Raw genomic sequence first — 25,355 nt, forward strand, 5'->3', positions numbered from 1 at the left:
ATTGTCAATTTACTGTAAGAAAAAGCTATCTTTTCTCCTCACTTATTTATTCATTTACTTATGTCATTATGGACTAATGAACTCCTGTTTTATTTGATGGGTTATTGTTCATTATTATTATTCATTACTTTGATGCTCAAATTATTACAGATTTAGGCAGCGAGAGCTCTGTAAGTTGGCTTTGATATCTTCTTGATCTGACCCCATTGCTCTCTGAGCACTTCCCTACTTAGAGGCATAGCAGGACATTCTACCTTATATTATTTGTACTTTTCTTGGCCCAGCGTTGTAATCAGCCATTTCTTTAAAGAACCCTAGTTCTTTTTTGAAGGGAAATGAAATTTAGACACCAAAATTTGGGCACGAGGTGTGCACATCATTAGTGGGTTTTCACTGCTCTCAGCCCTCTCAGAGAACAGAATTAGAGCATGTACATATAAAAAAAGACAAGCAAATACATATGCATGTATTCTTATATACATACACATTCACATCTATATTATTTCTCTATTGAAAACCATCAGTTTACACTCTTGTCTCCAATTCTAGTCCAATACCACAGAGTTCATTCTGCTTTTATTTCTATTTCTATTTGTAACTTCCTTTCTTCAGTGAGAAACCTGGCTCTCATTAGCCTCATTATATCTAGTTATTGTATCAATCCTGCCTTTCTCACCCTGCTTGGACTCCAATATCTCACACCAGGCCACTGCCACCATGGGGGTCCTGTCTCCCTCCCTGGGCTGACACTCTGCACCAGGCCATGTAATCACCCATTCATCCATTTTAGGCTCCACCATGTGGTAGGTGCTGCCACCCCCATCCCCACTTCACCCAGCCCCCTGCATGGATGTCTGTCTTGCTTAACCCCCTATAGCTTTGGGCTTTGGGAATGAATAAGGAAGATAAGAAGTAAAGGAAGACTGGAAAGAAGGACAGAAGGCAGAAAGGAAGGGCAGATTTTTCAATTTTCTTATTATGAGTAAGAATGAATATCTTTTCAAATGTTTAACACCTGTCACTTGTAGTGTGTGTGTGTGTGTGTGTGTGTGTGTGTGTGAACTATATGTTAACATCTCCAGCAATTTTGCTATACAGTCATTTGCTATAGTCTCTTTTTTCTCAAACTCTTTGTTTATTAGGAATATTAATCTTTTGTCTGTAATGTAAGTTTCAAACATGTTCTCTGAATTTATCATTAGTTTTTTCTCTGCCTATTTTTTTTTTTTTTGCCACACAAAGGTTTTTATTTTATGTAATATAATGTATTACCCTTTTTTCTTATAGTTTGCAAATTTCAAATCAATGTTGAGGAATGGCTTCCTTTTTATATATGCCCTGGTTGCTTTTTCATTGATTTCCAATTTAGGTAGATGTTGGACTGTGTTTTTGTGGGAAAAAACCTGACTCAACTCTGTCTCCTCACACTTTCAGCTGGAGTCCAGGAGCTGGAATCACGCTTCCTGGTACCTGGAGATCTATTAATTTTGACGGGGAACAAAGTGCAAATGCCGTGTGATGCCATTCTGATAGATGGAAGCTGTGTGGTAGATGAAGGCATGCTGACAGGTATGGTTCTACCTCCTAGCTTACAGCCTCTGCTGGTTCTCCCAGGTTTTTCCTGAATGATAATGGCAAAGCATGGGGTTGCTGTGGGACCTTCCTATCCCCACCAATCTTATTAACAGTCCTGCACTGGATGGATCTGAGAGTTCAAATTAAAGCTGCTTTCTAGTACTAGGTTAGATATTACAACCCTGTCATTTTACCTTTAAAGATTTTAGAGGTCATTAGCTGTTTCAGAATCATCTGTGACTTTTATGTTTAGTATTTTTCTATAAAATACATCTTCAGAAAAACACAGAGGGTTTGAAAACCATTAATGAAATCCTGAAACACCTCCCCCACAACCCTGCCCCACCCTGGTCAAGGCCAGGCTCTTCCTAGCTTGGTTTGAAAATGTTGATAAGTGGTTGAGGCAGGATTTGCCAAATCTGCTAACTTCAGAATACACACTGGATATTTTGGACTAACTGTGTTTCATTTTTAAATCGCATGCTGGAGCTGGGAGGGACGTCATATCATGGGTATGGAAGCTGAGGTTCAGAGAGAAGTGACTTCTCAAGGTCACGGTGCTTTGAGTTCTTACTCACATATGCACTTATGAGAAGATGCTGTGCCTACCTTTCTGTAAGCTAAAGAATCATAAAGCCTTTTTCAGAGATGGAATTGGAGGCTATAAATACATATTGATGTACAGTACTGTGGTTCCCATTAAAGTCCAAGTCCGAGTCTATTTCTCCTGGCAGACCAGGAAGGCATTAAATGCAGACAAGAGCACACAGCTCCCTCCTATGTGAACTTACAAAACAAAACAAAACAAAACAGGTGTGACAGGTCAGGTTCCTTTCTCTAGGGAATCCATAGACGGATAAAAATCCTTTCGTGCTGGGACTTTTACAAAGCCAAGTGCAATTTTCCTAATGAAAGTGGCCCTAGTATACTGGAACATATCCCTGATCTTATACTGTCCTTTCTACAAATGGAGGTGGAGGGCTTCAATAAGCTTTATTCTCTAAGCTTTATTCTTTATTTGGTTACTTTCACAACTCATTCAACCACCTTGTATTGCCACTTAACCCACTGAAATCTGCCCCTCCCAGTGTGCTGGCAAGGGTCACAAATGTCCCAATTGGCAAATCCAATGGATTCTTTAAATTTCACATCTTATTGGCCTATCTGCTGCATTTAACCATTCTGACCATCTCTTCCTTCTGAAAACACTCTTCTAACTTTCCAAGTCAGTGCTGACTCTCCAAGTTCTTCTACCACTGACAATACCATTCAGCTTCCTACACTTCTCCTCTTCCTCCACCTCTTTGATTTTTGATGTTGTTCAGGGGTCCTGGACCTTTCCTTTTCTAACCTTTCACTCGAACCCTAAGTAATCTTGTCTTTTCCTGTGGCTTTAATTATTGTTTATAAGGTGATGACCTGTGACTAAATATCTCTGGTCAAGGCCTCTCCCCTGAGCTCCAGACCCAAATAAATATCTAACTGCCTACAAAGCGTCTCGACATGGTCATTCCACAAGGCATCTCCAAACCAGGGACCGAAAGGCAATTCCTTCCTCCTTCCTCCTATAATCCCTGTGTTGATGATTAATGCTACCCTCTGCTCTTTCTTCCAAGTCAAAAACCAGGAAGCCATTTAGAATTCCTCTGTCCCTATGATCTGCCAATATAAAAATCTCCCCAAGTTTTGTAGCTGCTCAATTTCTTATTTCTCAAAACCAGTGCCACTTTTCTACTCCTACTGCCAGTTGCCATAGTTCAGACCTTGTCCTCTTTAAGCAGGACTCTTGTGATTTTTTTCTCAACTGGATATCCAGCCTCCAATCTCATCAGACTTCAATTCATTCCCGTACTGCAGACAGAGTACACTCTCTTTGTACGTAAATGTCATAGTACTCTCCTGAATCAAACAGCTAAATATCTCCCTATTTCCCTCCTGCCACCAATGCCTATAGAAAAACATTTAAACACTTAAGTATGTGCATGCAGGGCCTTCCACGCTTTGGCTCCTACATAGCTCTCATGGCCTCTCATTCCCTAGACCCCACAACTTGCTATTCCCTAAATCTTTATTTCCAGTCTATTTCAGCATCTCTGTTTCATTTTACAATACTCATAGTATTTATAATATGACATTATACTTATTTGTTTCCATGGCTGTCTCCCCCTCTGGACTACAAACCTCTTAACAAGAACTATGCTTCTCCTTGTATCCCCTATACCAAGGGTTGTTCCTGCCACGTGGCAGCCTCCAAAAAATGCCTGCTGTGTGATGAGTTAGTATTTGCATGTTTAAGTGAGTGAAGGCCTCCTACCTCACAAAATGAGATGCTTGTTTTCTGTAGGAGAAAGTATTCCAGTCACTAAAACTCCATTACCTAAGATGGATAGCTCTGTGCCCTGGAAAACACAGAGTGAAGCGGATTACAAACGGCATGTCCTCTTCTGTGGAACAGAGGTTATCCAGGCCAGGGGGGCTTGCTCTGGCACCGTGAAAGCAGTAGTACTGCAGACAGGTTAGTTAGCATCTCCTTCATTTTATTATTTTGATGAAATATTTTTGCTCAATTTGTCTAGTGCCTTAAATGAATTAGGTAAGGAGCAGTCTTTAGATGACAGACCCCATATATGTAAATATAGATATTTAAAACGTGAATTGAGCTATGGCCTATACCTTTTAGTAAAAATAATAATATTGATGACAACAATTATTATTCATATGCTTTGTAATTTATAAACTATTTCCACATATCAAATTATCAGAACAAAGATGCCTGTCCTCATTTTGTACAGGAATAGGCTGGGGCCTGCACAATTCAAGTGAAGTTTAAAAAGGATCACACAGCTGCTCACTGACAGAGCTGGACCTAGAGCTTAGGTATTCTAACCCAGAGAACAAATCTCAACTTCTTTCCAGGCAGGACTAGAAACTGAAAACTTGATGATGAAAAGTATTAGAAATTGAATCCATCTGTATTTACTGGGCCATTTAATTTAAATTCGGGTGTTCTGTGCATGTGTGTGTGTGTGTGTGTGTGTGTGTGTGTGTGTGTGTGTGCGCGCGCATGTCCATGCACACTTACAAATCCTTTCCTTAAAATGAAGCTGTATTTGGAAAAGCTGTGCTCTGCCCCCATACGGTGCTTTCCTATCTCTGGGATGCATTGAAATTAAAAGTATAAGGAAGGAAAGCCAGAGAGGAATAGGCTCTGAAAGAGCTAAGGTATATCCATTCTAGCACTTAGGTATTTGGCCAATTATCCTTGAATTGCATTTGGGCTTAAGCACTGTTTAAGTATCTCTAGAGAAAACAAAGGCTGTGTTGAGGATTAGAAGAGCACTAACAGTAGTATTTGTCATCCTGAGAGTATGAGGTGTGTGTTTGCTGCTTCAGGATTCAACACTGCAAAGGGGGACCTCGTGAGATCTATTCTGTACCCGAAGCCGATGAACTTTAAGCTCTACAGGGATGCCATCAGGTTCCTCCTGTGCCTCGTAGGGACAGCCACCATCGGGATGATCTATACTTTGTGCGTCTATGTGCTCAGTGGGGTAAACAGCTTTTGTTCTTTTACTACATGCGCACGTACACTCATCTGTAATTTATACTCTCCATGTTGACCTTAATATAAGTCGCAGTTTTCAGACCTGGGAAAGCAAAGCCAAACTCTGAAACCTGCTTATATACTCCCAGATGCCCAATATAAGCAATTGATCACCAAGTTCCGCAATAGCCATCAGATCTAGTGGGATAAAACAGTTTGTTTATTAAGATATCAACATGCCTCTACTCTTGGACTTTTCCTTACCCTATTTTTCATCTTCAATCTGAGGATGCTTATTCCAATAGTGTAGTATTTTATAGCTGTTAAACGAGGAATTTAAAATAAAACCCAGTGTTGGTGAGATCATGGCAAACTGGTACATTGTTCTCCGCTGGTAGTAGTATGAACTGTTACAAGCTTTTTCATTGCACTTTGGCAAAATCTATTGAGAGCCCTAAACATGTTCATACCCTTTAAACCACGTTTGACCCACTCACATCATTTCTAGGAATTTGACCTAAAGAAGTAAACAAAAAGGAAGAAAAAAGTCATATGCATAAAAGTGTTCACGGTTGATTTATCTGTAATAGCTGAAGAGGGACTTTATCTTCCCAGGAACCTCCGGAGGAGGTGGTGAAGAAAGCCCTTGATGTCATCACAATTGCGGTTCCTCCCGCTCTACCTGCTGCCCTGACCACAGGCATTATCTATGCCCAGCGGAGGCTGAAGAAGAGAGGCATCTTTTGTATTAGCCCCCAGAGGATTAATGTATGTGGACAATTAAACCTTGTCTGCTTTGACAAGGTATGTGTGTTTCATTCTTATCCTCAGTGACATTTTTATTATCATTGTCATCATGCACAGGTACTTTACACTCTTGTGAGGCAGGAAACATTAGATGTGGGTACTGGGTACCTGACTTCCTTTTGTCTCTGGTTGGATGTGTGATCTAGGACAGATACATCTCTTGAGCTCTCAGATTCTAGGGTTTAGAGAAGGAAGAGTAGAGACGGAATAGGTGAATATTTTAAGGTTCTTCCACCTCTAATATTCTATGAAACACAATGAATTAAAATAGCATTCTGTCCCTCTGTAGTCAATACCCTCATGCAAAGAACAAAATTTAAGACTTTTATTACCGTTACTACTGTATCCCTAATGCTAGGACCGTTACCTGGCACACAGTCAGTGCTCAGTAAATATTCATTGAATTAATGAATGAATAAAAAAGGAAGAGTTTATTTAGCTGTGTCTTACTATGAGACTTGGTTAAAATAAATCCCCAGTCAATCCCTTACTATATTTTCCCATCTGCAGTGTATTGCTTAAAATAATCCTTGATCCCATGCCAGTTACTCCCAATCAGCCTCTTATTCTACCTTCTCCTGAATATATTCTTTTTGTCTATATACACGTGTGCTGGCGTGAAGGTAAGAGCTGTAAGAGGGTAAGATGGAAATGAAGGGCTGTTTTGTGCCTGGTTCTTAATTTATAAAGGTGACTAAGTGACCACAGGCAGAGGTCGATGCCATTGAAAGAAAAGTTTAATGTTACTCACAGTTCCCCTAGACAGAAGCGTCTCACCAGGCAAGGCCCCAGGAGGAATGCCAGATTTTGATCACGAAGCAAAGCAGGAGTGAGGGGAATGCTTGGGTTATGGCCTTTATAGGAGTTTCTGCAGGAAGGGCAAGACAGAGCAGGGTACACAGCTGACAATTGGCTAGTGTGAATGATTTTGGTGGGCTTTGGGCTATAGGAATGGTCTTTAGTTGTCTTGTAGCTGGCGCTGGGTTGATTAAGTCAGAGAGACTGTTTCCTGGGGAATCTGGTCAGATAGAGAAGGTATGACTCCTTTACTGGTTAGTTTGCATATCAAAGACATGCTGTTGGCCGAGACCCTGGTTATCTCTAAGAATTGGCTAGTCCCAAGGAGGCAGTCTGTCCATCAGAAAGGTTTCTTAAGTTAAACTTTTGGTGGTGGGCACACTGTATGGTATACAGAAGTAGAACTATAATGCTGTGCACACAAAACTTATATAATTTTAGTTATAACATATAATGTAAACCACCGTTTTCACAATTAAAAATAGATTTAAAAGAGAGAGAGATTTTGTAACATGTCAAATATCATAATATACAGAAAATTCGAAAAGATATAAAACCCGAGGACATTGTAGGCAGGCAAATGTGGGCAAGGAGTCAGGAGAGCAATAGAGTGTGATTTTGATCAGAGCAGAACATTAGTAACAGGAGAGGGTGTTGTAGACTTCAAATGTATGGCTAAGAAATTTTTACATACTCTTTAGGGAGTGGGGAGCCATTGAAGGTGTTTTCTCTTCTTTTTTTATTGTTGCCTTCCATTTCCTTAATTTATTTTTTATTGTGGCAAAAGATACATAACATAAAATTTACCGTTTTAACCATTTTTCTGTGGCTTTAACTGTATTCACATTTCTGTGCAACCATCACCACTATCCATCTCCAGAGCTTCTTCCCTCTTCCCAAACGGAAACTCAGTACCCATTAAACGGTACAGTGAAGGTTTTTGAAAGCAGAGAATTAATGGGATCAGAGCTGTATTTTATAATTACTTGTAATTACTTTATAATTACTTGTATTTTATAATTACTTGAATATCAGAGAGATCTACCAAGAACAGAAGGTTAATATGGCTGTTGCCACCATCTCAATGTTATTTCGTGATCAAACTAGCATCATAAGAAAAGATGTTCTGGTTCTAGGATCATGTTATCCTTGGACTTGGAAAACGAAACAGGGGGTGGGAAAGATAATTGTGATATGAATTTGAATAAAAAATTAAGTAATAATTATGAGCAATTATCATTATTCTCAGCTCTTACTCTATGCCAGACATTAAGTTAAGCACTTTGTAGTATCTCATTTAATTTTTAAAACAACCCTATATGATTATGACCATGTTACTGATAAGGGCTCTGATGTTTAGGGGGATTAAATAATTGGCCCAGGTCACACAGCTGGTGTTTTAGCCCAGTCCAAGCTCTTCATCACCACACTGAGAGAAATACCAACAAACCCCGTTTTACCAAATAGATGTCAAATAGCAAACTATAATATTTCTTTAGAACAGTGAAAAATTCTACTTCCATTACTTGTTTCTGATGACATACTTTTAACTTTTGCCATAAGTGCTGGGACTCACCCATTTTTAAAAAATTGTATTGAAGTATAGTTGATTTACAATGTTGTGTTTAGTTTCTGCTGCACAGCAAAGTGACTCAGCTATACATATATATATTCTTTTCCTTATTCTTTTCCATTATGGTTTATCACAGGATAGTGAATATATTTCCCTGTGCTATACAGTAGGACCCTGTTTTTTATCCATCCTATATATAATAGTTTGCATCTGTTAATCCCAAACTCCCAATCCATCCCTCCGTCACTGCCCCCATCCTTGGCAACCACGAGGCTGTTCTCTTTATCTGTGGAGACTCACCCATTTTATAGCTCTTAAAAGCAGGCTTACCAAGGACTCTCCCATCCATTCAGTCTTCTGTTAAGTTCTCGAAACAAGCCTCTGAAATATGTAAGGCAGGTACCGTTTTCTTCCCTTTATTGCTGAGAACACTAAAGTTCAAAGAGATTAAGTGCCAGCTTGTCACACAACTGCTGTGAGTTCATCAAATCTTCCACCCAGGACTCCAGATACCCACCTTATTGTGTCCTTCCTTGAAGAGCTGATCTTGATCATGTGTTGTGACATATATTTTCCTGTTAAAACATAGCTTATCAGTGTCACTGTGGGGCTGCTGCATCTTCAGAGTCAACCGAGCTCTTGTTTCTGTTTAGACAGGTACCTTAACAAGGGATGGCTTGGATCTCTGGGGAGTCGTGCCCTGTGATAGGAGTGGGTGAGTACTTGGGACCAAATGCATTGTCATTTCTCTTTTCCCAGAACTCTTTGTTTTTCTTCCTGAATACTAATAATGGAAAGATTTTGGCACTGGCTTTGGTGAGCAGTAGCTGCCAGAGTATCTTCATTTAATTTCTCTTCTTGACTACTTCCAAAGCTCACTAAAACGTGCATATTTCCTCCACCCCAGTCCCAACCCCGGGACACTCACAGAACCAAGGAGATGAAGGGCAAGTTTTGACACTGCATTTAAATCTTTGCTAAAATGTGATTTGCTGTCAGCATATTAGTTCAGGGCCAGTGTGTGTCATTTGGACAGTACCAAGACACTGTCCTTCAAGGAGGTAACATTTCTTGTATAAACTGAAGCTTTTCCATGTGCTAGGAGGAACACTGCCCTGACTTGTAGACACTGAATTTCAGAACGAGGAACATCTGTGGAACCACAGCTAGTGTACTTCATTTTCCTTGGTATTCTAGTTCTGGCAACACTACTTTCTGGCTGCCAGAAACTCCTCTTTTCCAGCCAGAATGGACTCCGTTTTGGCAGTTTACAACTTAACGTGGTAAAGATTTCCATGTCCCTCTGCTGGGGCTCTCTTGTTTGAGTTTGCTTCTCTGCCTGCTTTTTCTCCCCACTGCAACTTCCAGCCTTATCAGAACACGAACATATGACAAATTCAGGTTTTGAGGGTTTTTTTTTTTTTAATTGAGGTATAGGTGATTTCAGGTTTTTTTTAATTAATTTTTTTGTCTTTTTTTTTTTGCTTTTGAATTTCATTTTATTTATTTTTTTATACAGCAGGTCCTTATTAGTCATCCATTTTATATACATCAGTATATGCATGTCAATCCCAATCGCCCAATTCATCACACCACCACCCCACCCCCTGCCACTTTCCCCCCTTGGTGTCCATACATTTGTCCTCTGCATCTGTGTCTCAATTTCTGCCCTGCAAACCAGTTCATCTGTACCATTTTTCTAGGTTCCACATATATGCGTTAACATATAATATTTGTTTTTTTCTTTCTGACTTACTTCACTCTGTATGACAGTCTCTAGATCCATCCACATCCCTACAAATGACCCAATTTCATTCTTTTTATGGCTGAATAATATTCCATCGTATATATGTACCACTTCTTCTTTATCCATTCATCTGTCGATGGGCATTTAGGTTGCTTCCGTGACCTGGCTATTGCAAATAATGCTGCAATGAACATTGGGGTGCATGTGTCTTTTCGAATTATGGTTTTCTCCAGATATATGCCCAGGAATGGGATTGCTGGATTATATGGTAGCTCTATTTTTAGTTTTTTAAGGAATCTCCATACTGTTCTCCATAGTGGCTGTATCAATTTATATCCCCAGCAACAGGGTAGGAGGGTTCCATTTTCTCCACACCTTCTCCAGCATTTATTGTTTGTAGATTTTTTGATGATGGCCATTCTGACCGGTGTGAGATGATATCTCATTGTAGCTTTGATTTGCATTTCTCTAATAATTAGTGATGTTGAGCGTCTTTTCATGTGCCACTTAGCCATCTGTATGTCTTTTTTGGAGAAATGTCTGCTTAGATCTTCTTCCCATTTTTTGGTGGGGTTGTTTGTTTTTTAGATATTGAGCTGCATGAGCTCAGGTTTTTTTTTTTTTTTGAGGCAAAGGAATACGACTTTATTCGGAAAGCCAGCAGGTTTTGTTTTTTTAATGAAATATTTCCCTCTCATACTTGCAACCTAAATCACAAAGCATCTTATACATAAAAGGTACCTCATGATTCTTCTGCATTATGCAAATGACATACGATTTATCCATAAAATGTTTTAATTATATATGTTTAACACATTTTCATATTAATGTATTATTTATAAACAAGTCCATTTCTGGAGTTGAAAAATTAATCCTGGTGCTTCTAACCATTTTAGTCTATAGAAGGAGGCTGTTACAAGTGGTAACTTTCTAAAGTTCTTTTCATTTTCTCTTGAAGATAGATTTGGATATATACCTGGTCTTCTTGTTTTTAGTATTTTCCTGTTTCAGTGTCTATAAAAAATATATGCATTTATTCAAATATGTGAGCATTCAGAGAGCAGTCTTTTTCTTATTTATATTTGTGTCCCTAATGCCATATAGCACTATAGCAGGCACACATAGTGGATTCACAATAAATGTTTGTTTATTTAAAGTGAACTTAATATGTTCCATCTTTTGAATGCTCTTCTCCTTATTGAATTGACATCCTCTTATTCACAAAACTTTTAAAACTTTCTGTTTCTAAAAGTGACTTGTCAAATTTAAATAAAAATAATTGATATACTATTTAGATTATCGATAGATTAATCCAACCTGTCACTGTCCTACCCCCTCCCTCCTTTCCCTCTTTCAAAAAGGTCAAAGTTGGCTCTAAATGACTAAAAGAGCAATTAAACGTTTTAAAATTTTTTTTTTAAAGTATTTATTTATTTATTTGGCTGCATCAGGTCTTAGTCACGGCACATGGGCTCTTCGTTGTGATGTGCAGGCTTCTCTCTAACTGTGGTGCGCAGGCTCAGTAGTTCCAGCATGTGGGCTCTCTAGTGGCACATGGGCTCTAGAGCTCACGGGCTCAGTAGTTGCGGCACTCAGTCTCAGCTGCCCCACGGCATGTGGGATCTTAGTTCCCTGACCAGGGATTGAACTCACGTCCCTTGCATTGGAAGGCGGATTTTTAACCACTGGACCACCAGGGAAGTCCCCCAAAGTTTTTTTAATTGACAAATTTAACTGATAGAATAAGAGAAAACAGATTAAATTCTAAGCAAGAAGTCAGCACCTGACTTAGTCGCTGTTAAATATCTTATTGTAAACTGTAAGCTCATTTCTAATAATTCTTATCTTTTCCAAAGAGGGCCTGCCTAATGTGCCAGGTACTTCAAAGTCATTGGAAGTCTACCTGAGCTACCTGGTCTTGATAAGTCATAAACATTCAAATAATAGTTCAAGGTCAGGGATGACAGAGGGTTCTATTTATTTTTGTGCAAACCAGGGTCTGGCCCGATCCTCCCAAACTCAGAACTGTGTATTCAGAATTACATACGGAAGACAGTTTGTGTGCCATCTTAAAGATAAGATTCTTTTTTTCCTGATCTGTGTTTGCTTTACAGCGTGAGCTTGAGAATCTGTGTTCATCACTGATGGTGACTGCTTCCTTTTAGATGTTTACTAAAATACCAGAGACATATTGTAACCACTGAGATAACTTGATCTTTCAATATATAATGATATGATCAACAGGCTCAGTTGAGAGGTTTTTGAGCTCTTAAGGAAGCTTGAATGAGGAAACCAGGAAGAAATATGGCTGAATTACGAGTTAACATTCCGATGTATATGCTTTCAGGAACAAAACGCTAGAGCAACCGAAGGAAAGGCAGGGTCCATATCATGAGAGATAATAGTCTGATCCTGGAGACTGTGTTTTAAGACAAACTATGGTAAATAGTAAAAATTACAAATTCTTTCAAGAAACAGTAACTAGGAAGGTCAGAGGTCTGGAAACTGCACATTGGAAGCACAGCTAGAGGTTCCTGTGTAATCCCAGAGGAAGGGAGTATTAAAGGGGGTACAGCCAAGCTGGCCACAGATCTGAAGGAAGTTGACATGTGGAGGAGGAGGAACAAGTAGATTCTGACTGGCTCCAAGAATCAGATTTGGCCTTAATCCAGGAAGCACCTTCAGCCGCTCAGGGTCCACCAAATAGTATGGCCTGCCTTGTGAACCACTTACTGTGCTAAACATGTAAGAAGGGACTGACCAATAAGGTCCAGAGGACATCCTTTTGTAGGCCCAGTGCCAAACTTGATGACTTCAACTCTGAGTTAGTAAAAGAACCCTGCATATGATGTTTGAGTTGTATCTCGGTAGATATTAGATGAGGGGACTTTCTACAGAAAGCAATGGTGATGATGGCTGCAATATAGATCCTAGATGCCGGGGTGGAAGAGGAGAATGCCGTGTCCTTTTCAAAATGTCTTTTAAAAATTTCATTTCTTGGGGCTTCCCTGGTGGCTCAGCGGTTGAGAGTCCACCTGCCGATGCAGGGGACATGGGTTCGTGCCCCGGTCTGGGAAGATCCCACATGCTGCGGAGCGGCTGGGCCCGTGAGCCATGGCCGCTGAGCCTGCGCGTCCGGAGCCTATGCTCAGCAACAGGAGAGGCCGCGACAGTGAGAGGCCCACGTACTGCAAAAAAAAAAAAAAAATTCATTTCTTTACCATTATGGTCTTTCAAATTTCCAGTAACCAACTCATTCATTTATTTGCTCTTAAATTTGTTGACTGTCTGCTGTGGGCCAAACATCAGATATGTTGGAGAGAGAGATATGGAAGAGACAGCCCTGCCCTGAAGAATAGATTGAAGGAGATACACAGATATACACAAGTAGCTATAGTATGAGCTAGCCTGTTCTGTCTCACAGCATAAGAGATAAAGTGGTCTGGAAGCTCAGGTGGGAGTGGACGCACTTAGAACTAAGGGTGATACTTCTAGCTCTTTCTGTACCTCTGGATTTAAATCAGTGCCAGAGAGACGTGAAGGAAAAGAGGGAAGAAAGAGCTTGAGAGAACCTCAGGACTTTTTCTCATACTCATTGAACTTATGTAAGGATGATGGATGAAGGAAGCACTATTCATTTGGGGAGATTAGAGTGTAGATATGTAATGTAACAAAGTATATCAACTTATTTTTTAAAAGGATGGTCACCTCCATCCAGAAGCTCCATTCTGGCCTGCAGGAATAGACTAAAGCCCTTTCCCTTTTCTCCTTTAGCTTCCAGGAAGTCCACAGCTTTGCCTCCGGCAAGGCTTTGCCATGGGGCCCACTGTACGCAGCCATGGCCAGCTGCCATTCTCTGATCCTCCTGGATGGGACCATCCATGGAGACCCACTGGACCTCAAAATGTTTGAAGCCACTACCTGGGTAAGCTTCTGTTCTGCAAAGATTCTAAGAAGCTTCTTCACTGCCAGACCAAGCCAGGTGTTATCATAGCTATTCAATACTCATAAAAATGTGAGGTCTCCAATATGGAGTACATATGGCAGTGAGGGGCAAACTCATCCGAGCCCCAGTTTTCTCCTCTGTACAGTGTATTTCCATATTAGGGTTATTGCGAGGATTAAGTGGAAGGACGCATTAAAAAAAATCCCTGGTGCTGTGCCTGGAATATATTACCAGCTCAATAGTATTAGTATAATTATTATATAATTATTTTCTAACCCTTTCCAGCTGTAGTATGAGCCATGTCTGGTTTCAGAGTTATCTAGAACATGGGGATTAGGAAACATCACTGTCCCCAGTGCTTAGGATAATTCGTTGTTACCAGGAGTTTTATTCCTACTACTTTAGTATTAATTTTGTCTCTAAGACTAGACAATGAAAAGGAAAACCATGAGGGATTTTGTTGAGACTCTGAAGTAGATTTCAGATCAAATGGCCTTGTTCAGGAGGAGGAATCCGGCTCTCCCGGTTCTAGTCTTGACTCTGTTCTGATTGACTCCTTCACCTCGTGAGGTCATCTCTCCTGTTGGGGTTTTCCATAACTTTAAAATGAGGGGATTGAATTAGACCAGCAGTGTTCACCTAAAAGAAAACAAAAAAGCTGGAATCTTTTCTTAAAAGGAAATTTTATTCAAAAGCATCCTACACGAAACAAATCGTTGGAGTTACTCTGGTTGAGATAGCAAAATGGGGAGTAAAGCACAGCTTAGGGAACACACATCCCCACCTACTTAGCTACAAGCCCGCCTCCCCCCCGTATAGCCTGGTTCAGCTCCAGGCCCCTGTGATACATGTGTGAGCCCCACTGAAGGAGACAATCTTTAGCGTCCCTTCCATCGCTAATAGGGCATGGTTCTGTAGCAGTCTGATGTAACTGTCTCCATCCTTCTTGGGTTACTGTTTCTGTACCTTTAAGTAGGGATTATAATTTCTTCTCTGAGATTTTTTTCTGCCACTCAATGAGATGATTATAAAGCATTTTGGCATCTTTGAGTAAAAGGTTCCTCTGACTATAATTTAGGGTCTTTATTATAGCAATTCCCGAGTGTTTACTGAACATTAACCACATACATCACAGTCCCTGCCCTGCTGTACCGTGGGCATCATCAATCCAAATTAGACAGAGAGCGAAGAGCAGGAGAGTGAACCAGGAGAAAGAAGGCAGAAAGGTGCGGGCTATTCACGCTCAGTGTTTTCAAGTTAAGCCCTTCAGAAATGGAGAATGAGCCTTTATGCAGCACCTTCCAGCAGAGAAAGCAGGAGAAATTGCATGAATAATTCAGAAGTGTCTGCCCTTCAAGTTCCTAGCATTTCCGATGCATTATTTTTGTGTGTGGCGAATTAAGTCTGGTTCACCTCCGTGTAGCTGAGGGAGGAGAAAATATTGAGACGGCTTGAGATTTTCTCAAGGGAAGGGTTTGAGCAAGGGTTTGAACAAGAAAGAAATCTCTACAATGAAACATCCTGTTTGAAATAGGAAATGGTGGTTTCCGGGCATGATTTCCACATCAAGGGAGCGCCGGCATGCGCCATGGTTGTTAAGCCCTGCAAAACAGCCAGCCAGGTAAGCCCTGCCTGCTCTCCACCCCACAAAACCCAACTCAGAAGGAAAGTCCTGGGAGACCCACAATTTTGAAAGCTCAGAGATGTGTCTTCTTTGAATTCCACATGTGAAAATTGGTGAAACCTTGTTTCCCTTATTTGCTAAGCTAAGGATTGGAAAAGGAGTAATTAATTTCCAATAGCTAGAAGCTATGTGGTGTGTCCCTCTCCATTCCCCATCCCTCACCCAGGTCCCAGTGGAAGGAATTGCAATCCTGCATCAGTTCCCATTCTCGTCAGCGCTGCAGAGGATGACAGTCATTGTCCAAGAGATGGGGGGTGATTGGCTGGCGTTCATGAAAGGTGCACCAGAGAGGGTGGCCAGCTTTTGCCAACCTGAGACAGGTAAGTGGACAGACTTATATTACAATGGGCAAATCTGTATTTCCAACCCACATATGTCCCCTCAGCATTTGATCAATGAATCCAGTTGCCTACTGGCCATCACCAATTGGATGACTCACTGGCATCTCAAACTCGGTACCAAAACCAAGCTTATCTTTCTCACTCTCTCTATTTCCCATCTTAGTGAATGAAAGTACTACTCCCCCATCCCAGTTTAGGATTCTTCCTGGATTCCTCTCTCTCCCTCAGTGCCTCTGTCTTGTCAATTGCTAATCCATGGCCCTGTCACTCCATCACCTCAGGCCCTCATCATCCCTCCACTGGATCACTTCATAGTTGGTGAATTTGTTCCCTGCCCCACAGTGTCCCCTACTCTAATTCACCCTTCACACTGTGACCAGATTGGTTTTTCTGTCACACAGTGTAATTATGTTAGCACATTCCTGCTTTCATTCTTTGATTGCTTCTCATAGACTCCAGGATAATCTCCTTTAGGATCATATCTAAGGCCTTCATGATCTGACTCCTATCAAACTTCCCAGGGTTTCCTTACCACTCCTATCTTCACATCCTGTGCTCCGCCTGAGATGAACTATCAAGGTTTGCTGTCTCATGGCCCTGTGCCTGAGCACATGATGCTCCCTCAGCCAAAATGCCCTTTCCCTTCTCCATCTAATCACATCCTCCCTGTCTGATAGATGCAGCAAGTGTTTCCATAGCGTGCTGTAACTGCCTGGATCATAGCAAGGATCTCATTCGATTGTATTGTTAGTCTACTGGCTGTTACCCTACTAGACAAAGATCCTCAGAGTGGCAATTGCAGTGCAATCTCCACATAGCTAATTCCTGACCCATAGTAGACTCAATAAATATTTGATGGTTAAACTGGAGAAAAAAAGAATCATACACTTTTCCCATTCTTCTTCTTCTTTCTGTTTTTTGAATGCTTCCTTTTCATTTCTGCTTCACTGGATCCCAAGAGGCCAATCGTGACAATGTAGAAATATTTAACATTCCCACTGACTTGTTTGTGTACATTTTTAAAGGTGTGTTTTCTTGGGCAAGAGTTGGATCTCTTTGTAAAGAATTTCTCTCCCAGTTCTAGCTGAGTTCATATTGCATACTAATCTTGTGTTATTTTCTGAACAGTACCAACTAGTTTTGTTAGTGAACTTCAGATTTACACGACACAGGGCTTCCGGGTCATAGGACTGGCCTACAAAAAGCTGGAAATGGACCATCATACCACTGCCTTGATGAGGTACATGGGGTGGGGGGAATTTTGATAAAGCAGAATGGTTTCGTGGGAAGACGCACCAGACTGGGCAGTGGACCCAGCAACACAGCTTACTGAATTTGTGTGCCTGAAATGCCTCTGAACTCAGTAAATGGGGATATAGTCATCCCTGCCCTGCCTAAATCACAAAGCTGATGTGAACACTGACTGGGAGAACTGATGAGAAATAGCTGTATAAATGGTAAAGTATGATGTGATTGTACAGCTTTGTGAAGACAGATATACGAATACAGCCCATGTTTCAGAGGGTTTGAAATTGTGGTCATGCCCCCATTTTGAACCAAATATAAGTTTGGTTTTAAATTATTTTTGGTAATTAATTAGCTATTTTGGGATTTTATTATTTTTTATTTTTTTTTTAACATCTTTATTGGGGTATAATTGCTTTACAATGGTGTGTTAGTTTCTGCTTTATAACAAAGTGAATCAGTTATACATATACATACGTTCCCATATCTCTTCCCTCTTGCGTCTCCCTCCCTCCCACCCTCCCCATCCCACCCCTCCAGGCGGTCACAAAGCACCGAGCTGATATCCCTGTGCTGCTTCCCACTAGCTATCTACCTTACGTTTGGTAGTGTATATATGTCCATGCCTCTCTCTCGCTTTGTCACAGCTCACCCTTCCCCCTCCCCATATCCTCAAGTCCGTTCTCTAGTAGGTCTGTGTCTTTATTCCTGTCTTACCCCTAGGTTCTTCATGACATTTTTTTTTCTTAAATTCCAGATATACGTGTTAGCATACGCTATTTGTCTTTCTCTTTCTGACTTACTTCACTCTGTATGACAGACTCTAGGTCTATCCACCTCATTACAAATGGCTCAATTTCGTTTCTTTTTATGGCTGAGTAATATTCTATTGTATATATGTGCCACATCTTCTTTATCCATTCATCTGTCGATGGACACTTAGGTTGCTTCCATGTCCTGGCTATTGTAAATAGTGCTGCAATGAACTTTGTGGTACATGACTCTTTTTGAATTATGGTTTTCTCAGGGTATATGCTCAGTAGTGGGATTGCTGGACCATATGATAGTTCTTTTTTTACTTTTTGACGAACCTCCGTACTGTTCTCCATAGTGGCTGTATCAGTTTACATTCCCACCAACAGTGCAAGAGGGTTCCCTTTTCTCCACACCCTCTCCAGCATTTATTGTTTGTAGATTTTTTGATGATGGCCATTCTGACCAGTGTGAGGTGATACCTCATTGTAGTTTTGATTTGCATTTCTCTAATGATTAGCGATGTTGAGCATCCTTTTGTGTGTTTGCTGGCAATCTCTATATATTCTTCGGAGAAAAGTCTATTTAGGTCTTCTACCCATTTTTGGATTGGGTTGTTTTTTTTTTTTGATATTGAGCTGCATGAGCTGCTTGTATATTTTGGAGATTAATCCTTTGTCAGTTGCATCATTTGCAAATATTTTCTCCGATTCTGACGGTTGTCTTTTCGTCTAGTTTATGGTTTCCTTTGCTGTGCAAAAGCTCTTAAGTTTCACTATGTCCCTTTGTTTATTTTTGTTTCTATTTCCATTTCTCTAGGAGATGGGTCCAAAAGGATCTTGCTGTGTTTTATGTCATGGAGTGTTCTGCCTCTAAGTGTTCTCCTCTAGAGTGTTTTCCTCTAAGACTTTTATAGTGTCTGGCCTTACATTTAGGCCTTTAATCCGTTTTCAGTTTATTTTTGTGTATGGTGTTAGGAAGTGTTCTAATTTCATTCTTTTACATGTAGCTGTCCAGTTTTCCCAGCACCACTTATTGAAGAGGCTGTCATTTCTCCATGTATATTCTTGCCTCCTTTATCAAAGATAAGGTGACCAAACGTGCATGGATTTATCTCTGAGCTTTCTATCCTGTTCCATTGATCTATATTTCTGTTTTTGTGCCAGTACCATACTGCCTTGATTATTGTAGCTTTGTAGTACAGTGTGAAATCAGGGAGCCTGATTCCTCCAGCTCCTTTTTTCTTTCTCAAGATTGCTTTGGCTATTCGGGGTCTGTTGTGATTCCATACAAATTGTGAAATGTTTTGTTCTAGTTCTGTGAAAAATGCTATTGGTAGTTTGATAGGGATTGCATTGATTCTGTAGATTGCTTTGGGTAGTATAGTCATTTTTCACAATGTTCATTCTTCCAATCCGAGAACATGGTATATCTCGCCATCTGTTTGTATAGTCTTTAATTTCTTTCATCAGTGTCTTATAGTTTTCGGCATACAGGTCTTTTGTCTCCTTAGGTAGGTTTATACCTAGGTATTTTTTTCTTTTTGTTGCAGGGGTAAATGGGAGTGTTTCCTTAATTTCTCTTTCAGATATTTCATCATTAGTGTATAGGAATGCAAGAGATTTCTGTGCATTAGTTTTTTGGTTTTTTTTTTTTGTGGTACGTGGGCCTCTCACTGTCGTGGCCTCTCCCGTTGCGGAGCACAGGCTCCGGACGCGCAGGCTCAGCGGCCATGGCTCACGGGCCCAGCCGCTCTGCGACACGTGGGATCTTCCCAGACCGAGGCATGAACCCGTCTCCCCTGCATTGGCAGGCAGACTCTCAACCACTGCGCCACCAGGGAAGTCTGTGCGTCAGTTTTGTATCCTGCTACTTTACCAGATTCATTGATTAGCTCTAGTAGTTTTCTGGTAGCATCTTTCGGATTCTCTATGTATAGTATCATGTCACCTGAAAACAGTCACAGTTTTACTTCTTTTCTGATTTGGATTCCTTTTATTTCTTTTTCTTCTCTAACTGCTGTGCCTAAAACTTTCAAAACTATGTTGAATAATAGTGGTGAGAATGAGCAACCTTGTCTTGTTCCTGATCTTAGTGGAAATGGTTTCAATTTTTCACCATTGAGAACGACGTTGGCTGTGGTTTGTCATATATGGCCTTTATTATTTTGAGGTAAGTTCCCTCTGTGCCTACTTTCTGAGGGGTTTTATCATAAATTGGTTTTGAAATTTGTCAAAAGTTTTTCTGTATCTATTGAGATGATCAATGGTTTTCCTCCTTCAATTTGTTAATATGGTGTATCACATTGATTGATTTGTATATTTTTATTTTATTTATTTATTTTTTTTTTGCGGTACGCAAGCCTCTCACTGTTGTGGCCTCTCCCGTTGTGGAGCACAGGCTCCGGACGCGCAGGCTCAGCGGCCATGGCTCATGGGCCCAGCCGCTCCACGGCATGTGGGATCTTCCCGGGCCAGGGCACGAACCCGCATCCCCTGCGTCAGCAGGCGGACTCTCAACCACTGCGCCACCAGGGAAGCCCGATTTGTATATTTTGAAGTATCCTTGCATTCCTGGGATAAACCCCACTTGATTATGGTGTATGATCCTTTTAGTGTGCTGTTGGATTCTGTTTGCTAGTATTTTGTTGATGATTTTTGCATGTATGTTCATCAGTGATATTAGCCTGTAGTTTTCTTTCTTTGTGGCATCTTTGGTTTTGGTATCTGGGTGATGGTGGCCTCGTAGAATGAGTTTGGGAGTGTTCCTCCTTCTGATATATTTTGGAAGAGTTTGAGAAGGATAGGTGTTAGCTCTTCTCTAAATGTTTAATAGAATTTGCCTGTGATGCCATCTGGTCCTGGCCTTTTGTTTGTTAGAAGATTTTTAATCACAGTCTCAATTTCAGTGCTTGTGATTGGTCTGTTTATATTTTCTCTTTCTGCCTGATTCAGTCTTGGAAGGTTGTGCTTTTCTAAGAATTTGTACATTTCTTCCAAGCTGTGCATTTTATTGGCATACAGTTGCTTGTAGTAATCTCTCATGAGCCTTTGTATTTCTGCATGTCAGTTGTTACTTCTCCTTTTTAATTTCTAATTCTGTTGATTAGAGTCTTGTCCCTTTTTTTCTTGATGAGTCTGGCTCATGGTTTATCAATTTTGTTTATCTTCTCAAAGAACCAGCTTTTAGTTTTATTGATCTTTGCTACTGTTTCCTTCATTTCTTTTTCATTTATTTCTGATCTGATCTTTATGATTTCTTTCCTTCTGCTAACTTTGGGGGTTTTTTGTTTTTCTTTCTCTAATTGCTTTAGCTGTAGGGTTAGGTTGTTTAGTTGAGATGTTTCTTGTTTCTTTAGGTAGGATTGTATTGCCATAAACTTCCCTCTTACAACTGTTTTTGCTGCATCCCATAGGTTTTGAGTCATCCTGTCTTAATTGTCATTTGCTTCTAGGTATTTTTTGATTTCCTCTTTGATTTCTTCAGTGATCTCTTGGTTATTTAGTAGTGTATTGTTTAACCTCCATGTGTTTGTATTTTTTACAGATTTTTTTCCTGTACTTGATATCTAGTCTCATAGCGTTGTGGTCAGAAAAGATACTTGATATGATTTCAATTTCCTTAAATTTACCAAGGCTTGATTTGTGACTGAAGATAGGATCTATCCTGGGGAATGTTCCATGAGCACTTGAGAAGAAAGTGTATTCTGTTGTTTTTGCATGGAATGTCCTATAAATATCAATTTGTCCACCTCATCTAATGTGTCGTTTAAAGCTTGTGTTTCCTTATTTATTTTAATTTTGGATGATCTGTCCAATGGTGAAAGTGGGGTGTTTAAGTCCCCTACTATTATTTTGTTACTGTCGATTTCCCCTTTTATGGCTGTTAGCATTTGTGTTATGTATTGAGGTTCTCCTATGTTGGGTGCATACATATTTACAATTGTTATATCTTCTTCTTGGATTGCTCCCTTGATCATTATATAGTGTCCTTCTTTGTCTCTTGTAATAGTCTTTATTTTAAAGCCTATTTGTCTGATATGAGAATTGCTACTCCAGCTTTCTTTTGATTTCCATTTGCATGGAATACCTTTTTCCATCTCCTCACTTTCAGTCTGTATGTGTCCCTAGGTCTGAAGCCAGTCTCTTGTAGACAGCATATGTACGGGTCTTGTTTTTGTATCCATTCAGCCAGTCTATGTCTTTTGGTTGGAGCATTTAATCCATTTACATTTAAAGTAGTTATCGATATGTATTTTCCTGTTACCACTTTCTTAATTGTTTTGGGTTTGTTATTTTAAGTCTTTTCCTTATTTTGTGTTTCTGCCTAGAGAAGTTTTTTAGCACTTGTTGTAAAGCTGGTTTGGTGGTGCTGAATTCTCAGCTTTTGATTATCTGTAAAGATTTTATTTTCTCCCTCAAATCTGAATGATATCATTGCTGTGTAGAATAATCTTGTCTGTAGGTTTTTCCCTTTCATCACTTTAAATATGTCCTGCCACCCCCTTCTGGCTTGCAGAGTTTCTGCTAAAAGATCAGCTGTTAACCTTATGGGGATTTTCTTGTATGTTAATTGTTGCCTTTCTCTTGCTGCTTTTAATATTTTTTCTTTGTATTTAATTTTTGATAGTCTGATTAATATGTATCATGGCATGTTTCTCCTTGGATTTATCCTGTATGGGACTCTCTGCCCTTCCTGGACTTGATTGACTATTTCCTTACCCATATTGGGGAAGTTTTCAACTATAATCTCTTCAAATATTTTCTCCATCCCTTTCTTTTTCTCTTCTTCTTCTGGGACCCCTATAATTTGAATGTTGGTGTGTTTAATGTTGTCGAAGTGGTCTCTGAGATTGTCCTCAATTCTTTTCATTCTTTTTTCTTTATTCTGCTCTGTGTTATTTCCACTATTTTATCTTCCAGGTCACTTATCGTTCTTCTGCCTCAGTTATTCTGCTATCCATTCCTTCTAGATAATTTTTTATTTCATTTATTGTGTTGTTCATCATTGTTTATTTGCTCTTTAGTTCTAGGTCCTTGTTAAACGTTTCTTGTATTTTCTCCATTCTATTTCTAAGATTTGGAATCAACTTTACTATCATTACTCTGAATTATTTTTCAGGTAGACTGCCTATTTCCTCTTCATTTGTTTTGTCTGGTGGGTTTTTGCCTTGCTCCTCCATCTGCTGTGTGTTTCTCTGTCTTCTCACTTTGCTTAACTGACTGTGTTTGGGGTCTCCTTCTTTCAGGCTGCAGGTTCATAGTTCCCGTTGTTTTTGGTGTCTGCCCCCAGTGGCTAAGGTTGGTTCAGTGGGTTGTGTAGGCTTTATGGTGGAGGGGACTAGTGCCTGTGTTCTGGTGGATGAGGCTGGATCTTGTCATTCTGGTGGGCAGGACCATGTCTGGTGGTGTGTTTTGTGGTGTCTGTGAACTTATTATGATTTTAGGCAGCTTCTCTGCTAATGGGTGGGATTGTGTTCCTGTCTTGCTAGTTGTTTGGCATAGGGTGTCCATCACTGTACCTTGCTGGTCGTTGAGATGGAGATCTCTGGGAGAGCTTTCACCGTTTGATATTACATGGGGCCAGGAGGTCTCTGGTGGACCAATGTCCTGAACTCGGCTCTCCAACCTTAGAGGCCTGATACCCGGCCAGAGCACCAAGACCCTGTCAGCCACATGGCCATGTACGTGGGGAGTTTCTTGCTTTTGGGATGTCTGAGGTCTTCTGCCAGCGTTCAGTAGGTGTTTTGTAGTAGATGTTCCACATGTAGATGTATTTCTGATTTATTTGTGGGGTGGAAGTTGTTCTCCACATCTTACTCCTCCACCATCTTGAAGGCGCCTCACCTCACTTATGGTGTTTTCTCCCAGAGCTAGAACTCTCTGGTGGCTGTTAACAGGTATGGTGATGAAAATCACCACAGAAGATGGAAGACAGCTTTGTGGTCATTTAATTCATTCTCTACAAAGATTAAAGTTAATCTCATCCTTAATAAGCATCCTCTCTTCATTTCAGTTCTGTCAGAACAAAAGTCTCTATATCCTTGTGCCCCCTCCTGTTTTCTTTCTGGATAGTTTCTGCACACATTCAGTGTCCCAGGAATGGTGCGTGAATGAGTGAGTGGGGACCACTCTGAGAGGAAGATATCTGACTTTGTTTTTGTTTTGCTTCCTGTAAGAAAGACTGTAATGTGTGATTTCTGTTCCATCATCCATATACTTCCAGGGACCAGGTAGAATCAGACCTGATATTTCTGGGATTGCTGATCTTGGAGAATCGACTGAAGGAAGAGACAAAACCTGCCCTGGAAGAGCTCATCTCAGCCCAGATAAGGACTGTAATGATCACAGGTATAGAACAAAGTGTGTGTGAAAACAGGAAGAATTTGATGTGGAAATAGACAGAGATTCACTCATTTAGCAAATCTTGTTGACTTGCTACTATGGGCCAGACACTGTTCTAGACACTGGACCTGGACAACAAAATAGGCAAAGTTATTACTCTGAGCATCCTTTTACGTGGGTTAAGATAGAAAATCAATCATTCAATTGAATAAACTGCTACCAATAAGTGTTATGAGATACATAAAACAGGTGATGTGGTAAAGTGTGTCTGACCAGCTACTTTAGATGAGGTGTCCTTTCTGAGAGGGAACGTTTGAAATAACACCTGAATAAGAAGACATAAGCCATGCAAAGATGTTGATATTTATTATTAAATGGAAGTCAGATGCATTTAACTCTATGAATTCTGGCATCAAGATACAGTCTTGTCCCACCAAAGCACTCTCTCCCTATCCCACTGTCCTTGAACCCAATTTGATGTTGGGAACTCGAGAATACGTTCACCTCCCCTTTGGAGCTTCTCCACCCCCCTCCACTACCACACCCTCCAATCCAAGAGACTTTTGGATCACTTTTTCCCTCTCCCTTCTTAGCCCCTCTGCCCAACTTCTAGGTGCTGCTGAGTTAGTTTACTACTTATTAGAATTCCCCTTACATTATGACCCTTCTGTTTCAAAATTTTTATTTAGCACTCATTTTACGCAGTCTCACAATCTATCCTTTACCAGTTAGATTTATGTAGAAGTAAGAGCTCATCGCTCACAACACTCCCTCTTCACTTCTTCTTTCATATTGAAATTTCTGTTCTGCTTCTTTCCTTGCTTGGTTGTAATTTTTCTGAAGAATTGTCCTTGGATGAGTTGGAAGGGTGATATGCTCTCTGATCTTTTATATACCCTGAATTATCTTTCTTTGCTCTGATAGGTGAATGATGTCTTGCCTGGGTATAGGATGTTTGGGTTAGAGTACTTAAAAAAAAATTTATTGGAGTATAGTTG

General features: G+C 40.3%; 1 protein-coding gene across 1 annotated transcript in view; it reads left to right on the forward strand.

Moving 5' to 3' along the window:
• ATP13A4 (ATPase 13A4) overlaps nucleotides 1–25,355 on the forward strand; it is a 145,316-nt gene that overhangs the window by 91,799 nt on the left and 28,162 nt on the right. Inside the window, exons 9-18 of the mRNA XM_027108707.1 lie at nucleotides 1,435–1,569; nucleotides 3,920–4,090; nucleotides 4,969–5,126; nucleotides 5,735–5,923; nucleotides 8,951–9,012; nucleotides 13,819–13,969; nucleotides 15,525–15,611; nucleotides 15,841–15,994; nucleotides 17,144–17,255; nucleotides 24,239–24,363. Of these exons, the coding sequence (XP_026964508.1) occupies nucleotides 1,435–1,569; nucleotides 3,920–4,090; nucleotides 4,969–5,126; nucleotides 5,735–5,923; nucleotides 8,951–9,012; nucleotides 13,819–13,969; nucleotides 15,525–15,611; nucleotides 15,841–15,994; nucleotides 17,144–17,255; nucleotides 24,239–24,363 (1,344 nt within the window). The remainder of the gene's footprint in view (nucleotides 1–1,434; nucleotides 1,570–3,919; nucleotides 4,091–4,968; nucleotides 5,127–5,734; nucleotides 5,924–8,950; nucleotides 9,013–13,818; nucleotides 13,970–15,524; nucleotides 15,612–15,840; nucleotides 15,995–17,143; nucleotides 17,256–24,238; nucleotides 24,364–25,355) is intronic.

This window comes from Aethalodelphis obliquidens, unplaced genomic scaffold, assembly GCF_003676395.1.
Source record: "Aethalodelphis obliquidens isolate GAN/ISIS:26980383/991018 unplaced genomic scaffold, ASM367639v1 scaffold1, whole genome shotgun sequence".
Classification (NCBI taxonomy): Eukaryota; Metazoa; Chordata; class Mammalia; order Artiodactyla; family Delphinidae; genus Aethalodelphis; species Aethalodelphis obliquidens.